Genomic DNA, 7,043 nt, shown 5'->3' with positions numbered 1-7,043 from the left:
AGGCACATATCATGAGAGTACTAAATGAAGAAAGCTTTCATTAAAATATCCTTTAGTGAAATAAAACTACTAGGAATAAAGAGTCTATTTCAAAACGAAAAGAGGAATAAAGACGTAAAAGCATAGTAGTAATCCTAAATTCTTAGGTGACTGTTAATATGGTTTCAATATAGACAGAACAAGAAATGGCAGAAATAAATGAGAAATAAATACACAATCATAGTTGGATATTTTAATGTACATTTTTTAGAAACTGATTTTAAATGGCCAAATTTAGTAAGATGTTATAAACATCAAGTTTAACATTCTGGCCTGATGTTATACCTATCAGCTGAAGAAAACACATGATTTCACATGCACATAACATATGTACCATATTTAACCATAAATTGTGCCATAAAAGCAAGTCTTAACAAATTTCAAAGGACTGAATTAATTCAAAGTATGTTTCTGGCCACAGTGGAATAAAATGGCAAATCATTCACACGAAGGTAACTTTTAAAAACTGCCAAGTATCTTGGAATTAAACAGCACACTTTTAAATCAATTTATAAATAAGCTATGAGTCAAAGAAGAAATTACAATGAAAATTATAAAGTATGTTGAATTGAATGATGTGACAAAAGCTGTATATCAAACCCCATGGAATACAGCTAAAACAATCCTTAGATGAAAATTTATAACCTTAAATGAATATATTAGAAAAGAAGAAATGTAGAAAATTAATTGTCAATGTTAATTAAATGAAATTAGAAAAGAGAACACATTTGATATGAGGAGAGATCACAGGAAATGTAAAGCTATGAACCAATATGAAGGAAATTGGTCATAGAGGTTAACAGAGAAACGCAATACTAAAAAATGTAGCTTTTGAAAAATTAATAAAATTAACAAATTACCCCCCATCAAGACATACTGGGAAAAAAAAGTACAAGTAACCATGAAAAATACAATGGAGACATCACTGCAGATCCTACTTACTTTTAAAACAAATAGGGAGATTTGGGGAACAATGTTATGCCTACACAGTCAACAATTCAGATGAAATGCACAAATTCACTGAAAAAGCACAATTTGCCAAAACTGCCAAAGAGACATAGAAATCATAAATAGATCTAAATCTTAAGAAAATCAAATCTGAAATTAAAAATCCACAGAAATGGCCAAAGTTAAAAGGATTAAAAATGTTAACTCTTTTATAAATATGCAGGGCAACCAGAACTGACACACATTGTTGGTGGGAGTTTAAATTCATATGATCATTTTGAAAAACTGGCAGGATCTACTGAAGTTATTTACACACACGTTTACCCCATGATCTACTAGTTCTACCTCTTATTAGATAGCCAAGAGAAACTAATGCATATCTACCAAAAGACAAGTACAGAAATGTCCATCAGGTTTTTCTCTTGACAGTGAGAAACTGGAAGCAGTCCAATTGTCCATTAGCAATATAATGAATACACTGAGATACAGTCATATAATGGAATCCTACATGACAGTGAAAATGAAAAATCTACTGCTACATGTTAACAACATGAATGAATCTCACAGACTTAATTTTGAATGAAAAACAGCAAGACATAAAACTCTATGTATAGTATGATTCCATCTATCTGAAGTTTATACACTTCATTCCACCTATATGAAATATCATACACAAAATTAAAGTATGATAATAGAGCTCAGAATAGTATTTACCTTCGGGGATGTCAACTAGAAGGAGCTATGAAGAGGCTTTTAAGATGCTAGAAATGTTCTGTCTCTTGATTTGGAAGGTGGTTATATGGGTGTATATATAGGGTAGAATTCATTAATCCATTCATTTGATATTTATGTTATTTATATAGTGTAGCAGTTCCTTAAAGAGAAAATAAAATATAGTTTGGAAAGAAAGCAACAAAATAGATAATACCTTGAGACTGACAGAAAAGCTATGGAAATTAGGCTGGAAAGATATCATTAAAGTTAGCCCTCAACCCAAGGAGAAAGAAAGGTTCAACAGAACACAGGTGTTTAGAATAAATATAAAAATAAATCCATTTTATTTTCTTTTACCTTAGATAACCCTCAAACAAAAATGAGCAGCCTAATTAAATTAGGTACTTAGTGTATAATCTTACATGTAATGTCTGACTCGCAGTAAACATTTTAAAATATGTTATTAGTACTGCCAATGTTACTGCAGTTGCTGCTATTACTAGCATTATTTTGTTGTTACTGAAGTGATCATCATTAGTGATCGGGTCTGAACCAGAAACCTTACACCACTGTAAGTCTCTTCTCGCTTTTCACCTCCACATCTCATCATTCTCAATCCATTCTTCTTATTGTCTCTGATTCCCCACAAAAGAGCACCTCAGTGCGGGGTGTATGAAATTGACATAGATTTATCTTCCAAACCAGGTTGTGGGCCCATGAGATGAGAAAAGGGATGGGAGGACCTGAGGCTCATGCTCCCTCAGATAGAGAATTCACAGACAGCCAGAAAGGAGGCGGAACAAGAGATGTCATTCCATGTGCCATCCGACAAAAGCGTCACACAGTGCTCCCCAGGAGAAGCATTGTTAGGCTCGCCGTCATTCCAGTTTTGGTAGGTCACCCTCCTTCCTGTCAGATCCACAAACTGGCCTTCAGCCTCCTGATCTGTGATGCCCAGGAAGGCCTCTGCAGTGACTAAATTCTTGAGGGCTCTGTTTTCTTCTGCATTCATAGGGGTGGCCACACGGCCCTGGAACTGTGCACATAGAGTCTTCACTTCATTAAAAGGCATCTTTTTACCATTGGTAAAAAATACCTTCTTTCCAACTCTTTTGCCCAGAGAGAAGATTAGCCCTAAAATGGGAAAATATAGGTGACATGGTTTGTCTCTAAGTCCAGCCCAAGATATTTTTCTGGATGAAAGTTTCTATAATATAGATGCCACATAAAATATGGTATGTCCAGTTTATCTAGGGTGAAACAGATCACCAGCCCAGGTTGGATGCATGAGACAAGTGCTCGGGCCTCGTGCATTGGGAAGATCCAGAGGAATCGGGTGGAGAGGGAGGTCGGGGTGGGGATCAGGATGGGGAATACATGTAAATCCATGGCTGATTCATGTCAATGTATGACAAAAAACAATATTGTAAAGTAATTAGCCTCCAACTAATAAAAATAAATGAAAAAAAAAAATTTTAGTATAAAGATCTCATATGCAGTTTTTAGGACATACATATACCAAAAAAAAAAAAAAAAAAAAAAATGCTGTTGTTTACCTGAAATTCAGATTTAACTCAGTAACCATTTTTTTTTTTGGTTAAATCTAGCAGCCCTAATCTGAACAGACAAACTGGAACAAAGGCCTTTGTCTCTTTGGACCATATTCTAGAATACACATAATTCGGAATTCTAAGTTTTACCCCAATCTTAACATAAATAAATGTAAATTTCTTAGAATATTTGTCTCAGGGCAAGTAACAGCTCAAGCTCCATTGCCAGTTCTCAGCACCAGCATAACAAAGGGAGAGGTGTAGGTCCCATTTTCAGTGACCTGTATGTACACCGTACACTGTAATATAAAGAAGCAGAATCAGGGTCTCTGGTATTAGCATGCATGGATGCTCATTTGGTCAGTCATGTCTGACTCTGAGGCCCCATGGATTGCAACCTGACGGGCTCCTCTGTCCATGGAATTTTCCAGGCAAGAACACCCAAGTGGGTTGCCATTGCCTTCTCCAGGGGCTCTTCCCAACCCAGGGATCACACCTGTGTCTCCTACGTCTCCTGCATTGGCGGGTGGAATGTTTTCCACCGAGCCACCTAGGTAGCCCTCTCTGGTATCAGACTGACTTCAGTTTATAAGTTGCTCTGCTACTCATTAGTTCTATGCTTTTGAACAAATTATGTACTTTTTCTTTGCCTTCATTTCTAGGAAAAGTTGTGAGGGTTTCATGAAATCAGAATATGAATAGACACCTATCCAGGTACTAGAAAATTAAATATATTCAATAAATGTTGTCTTTCACTTTACCAAACCTCAAGCTGCCTGAAAAGAGAGAAGGCTTACAGTTTTTGATCTGGTTCAATTCAGATCGTAGAGTTGCTCTTTCTGAAGTAGCCAGGCTAATATAGTCATCTAGAAAATTAAATGAAAGAGTGTTGTTAAGAAGTTATCTTAGAACTATAAGGGGGTAGGGTACCTTTTAAAACAAAAAAAATTAAAATTAAAAGTTTATTTTATATTGATATTTGCTCTTTAAAAAAATGAAAAATATCAAGAAGCAAAAAGAAGGAAAATTGTCTTTATTTTCATCTAACCAAAAACATGACTCTTCATCTGTTGAATGTATGTAAAGACACTTTATAGACACATACATTCCCACACACACATGCACATACATACACTCCTTGTTGATCTGTTAATAGCATTACAGCTCTCCACATGCCAAGCTAGTCACTAATTGTTTTATTTCTCCAAACAAATAGCTCTATCATGGACAAAACTGTGGAATAAACTAATTGAAGAATTATTATGAGCTGGTGAATATAGACTATAAGGTCTACAGAGTTTCATCTTTGGGGATGTTTTGTTTTTGTTCATTTTGTTGTTTGTTCTTCCCTGAGTTTGCCCTATTAATCAGTAAACTAGGATTTCTGTGAGTTGTCCATTATCCATGGGGGAGGGCATGAGACAAGCTATGTGTAGTAGATGGCAAAAATCACCCCGATATGATACAGCTTTTCTTAGGAAATGGAGTCTATTCCCCACTCCTTGAATCTGAGCTGGCCTTGTGACTTGTGTTGATCAATACAATGTGACGGAAGCAATAATGTATGTATCCTAAGCCTTAAGGAGGCCTTAAACCTTCCGCTCTTCCTTTTCTTGTGAATCCTGTAATCACCTCTATGTGATGAAGGCCAGGTGAGTCAACTGGAGGATGAGAGACCCGTGGCTCAGTCACCTTCATCACTCCAGCTGTCTTTTGTTTCTCATGAAGTAAGAGATAATTGACATACTGTGTATCTACCACTCTTGTGAAAATAGGCATAATAAGCCCAAGACATATATTCTCCCTTTTGGGCCAACCTGTTTCAGCTGAAGGATACCAGGGCTCAGATCCTCCAGCAGGAACCTGGCAAGGGTTTGGCTCTGAATGGTTTGTGACTCTGTATTCAGGAATTGATAGAAATCCCTGAGGCTCTAAGTAACCTAGAGAAGCTGGAGGCTGCTTAATCAGGAAGCAGAGTTGGGCATCTCCCCGGGAAGCAGCAGAAGGGGCATGTCCCACATGATACTCGAGCCCACAGACCCCAGGGGACTTCAGTCTGGACCTTGCTAAAATAAACTCCTTACCCATATTTTCTCCAGGGTCTCCTTTTTGGCCTATTGGTCCTGGCATCCCAGGGATCCCTGGTGTTCCTTGAGGCCCCATCTTTCCAGGAGGGCCCTGCAAGCCTCTGAGTCCTTGACCTGTTGGAAGAAAAAGGAAACATGACTCAATATTTGTATTCTTCCTCTATTTCTCCAAAAAACATGATGCCCAATCCCTTCCCAGGGGAAAGGAGATACTGAGCTAGGACTAACTTTTCTGAGCTGCTGTTTGTAAGGACCATAGAATAAAAGCCTCCTATTGTCCCATGGGATGGTCTGCCTTGAGGGTCAACTCCTTGAGCCGGCAGGACCGCCACGTGTCAGCAGTTCCTGTGTGAGAGTCTGGGATGCCAGAGTCAGAGCCGTATCTCTGTTTCAAATGATAATATGTAGTTGAGAGTAATACAAGCGGCATGGATACATTACCCTCCTCCCAATCCAGGCCATTTCCTTTGGGAGATAAAGAGTTGCAGAGAAAGAACAGCCCAAACTGTACCTGGTTCTCCCTTCTCTCCCTTGGCACCATCACGCCCATCTTTGCCTGGGAAGCCGTTGATGCCTGGAGGACCACAGGCAATCACAGGGCAGGTCTTCTGGATATTCTCACAGTTCTCTGTTTCTGTGTCTGCACAAGATGCTGTCACCACAATCAGGAGAAGAAAAGGAAGTGATGTAAACAGCGACATGGTCCTCACCTTGGTGTAAGAAAAGTCAAGGAAGATTATCTCATCTTGTTCTGTTTATCTACACATATATAGTGAACCTATAACCTATATTGGGCAGATGTGACGTAGAGATGGATAATCCATTCCTGGCCTCCAAACTGGGAATTTGGAAATGTATTAATAAATCCTTCAATGACACTGGTTAATTAACACTTCAACAGAGGTAGACATAAATAATTGCATTGTTGAGAGGAAGGAGTCATCAGTGCCTGTCCTCTGGTGTTACTGCAGAAATCTCTGATTATGCTCTCTGTGTCCTTTACAGGAGCAAATAGGCATACTCATGGCCAGAGACTCATGCCTACTGGCTTAGGGAGTAATCATGAATGGAGACCTAGCTTGCTCTTGCACTTCTGCCACTTGGGCCCCACTGCCACCTGCATCCCATCCTTATATCTGGACAGTCCTTTGCCCTCAGTGCCAGATAACCAACATCTACTCAGTGGCAGGCACTGAGCTGAGAGCTAATGATCCAGAGAGGAAGAGTCACTACTAGTTACTAACCCAGCTGCAATTAACTTGAGTTTCCTTTCTCTTGATGTTTATTTCTCACTGCAAGAAAGACTTGCCAGGGGGAGAATTTTCTCTGGAAATTTCGCATTCTCTTAGCCCGGGCAGGATACTAGATCCCTCTCTATTTCCTGACAGATATTCTGTGTGTCCTATATGTCAAGATCACTGGCAATATTCCTTGATTACCCTTCTCATTTTTCAATTCTAACATTTCATCTGATCCTCAAAGTTCTTTTCTAGATGTCCCTCCCCCGGAAACCTCAGCAGCCCAGGATCCAGGGTCTAGTCCCTCTTGGTTCTCTTTGAAAACAAAGGTACAGTTTCATTTGCAAATGTTCAGGTGAATCCAGCAAAGTCTCAGATGCCCCAGCATAAGTAGAGAAAGAGATATTCCAGCATGGCTTCTACTTGCCCTCCCCCCACCTCTCCCCACTCCAGAAAGTCTCTTCTAG

General features: G+C 39.0%; 1 protein-coding gene across 1 annotated transcript; it reads right to left on the bottom strand.

Moving 5' to 3' along the window:
- Window positions 1-2,407: 2,407 nt before the first annotated feature.
- MBL2 (mannose binding lectin 2) lies at window positions 2,408-6,039 on the bottom strand. The gene is made up of 4 exons (XM_061163091.1): window positions 5,850-6,039; window positions 5,336-5,452; window positions 4,049-4,117; window positions 2,408-2,835 (listed from the first exon to the last, which is right to left on the bottom strand). The coding sequence occupies exons 1-4, from the start codon at window positions 6,037-6,039 to the stop codon at window positions 2,462-2,464; spliced, it is 750 nt and encodes a 249-aa protein (XP_061019074.1). The 3' UTR covers window positions 2,408-2,461.
- Between the last annotated feature and the right edge of the window lie 1,004 nt (window positions 6,040-7,043).

Source organism: Dama dama, chromosome 15, assembly GCF_033118175.1.
Source record: "Dama dama isolate Ldn47 chromosome 15, ASM3311817v1, whole genome shotgun sequence".
Taxonomy (NCBI): domain Eukaryota; kingdom Metazoa; phylum Chordata; class Mammalia; order Artiodactyla; family Cervidae; genus Dama; species Dama dama.
The sequence above is the reverse complement of the archived record's forward strand: the minus strand, read 5'-3'. Positions and strand labels throughout refer to the sequence as shown.

Coding starts and splice junctions, on each gene's coding strand:
- MBL2 (XM_061163091.1), bottom strand. CDS start 6,039: ATGTCGCTGTTTACATCACTTCCTTTTCTTCTCCTGATTGTGGTGACA. Junction 4,118..5,335: donor AGACCCTGGAGAAAATATGG/GTAAGGAGTTTA, acceptor TTAATTTTCTAG/ATGACTATATTAGCCTGGCT. Junction 2,836..4,048: donor ATTGAACCAGATCAAAAACT/GTAAGCCTTCTC, acceptor TTCCCATTTTAG/GGCTAATCTTCTCTCTGGGC.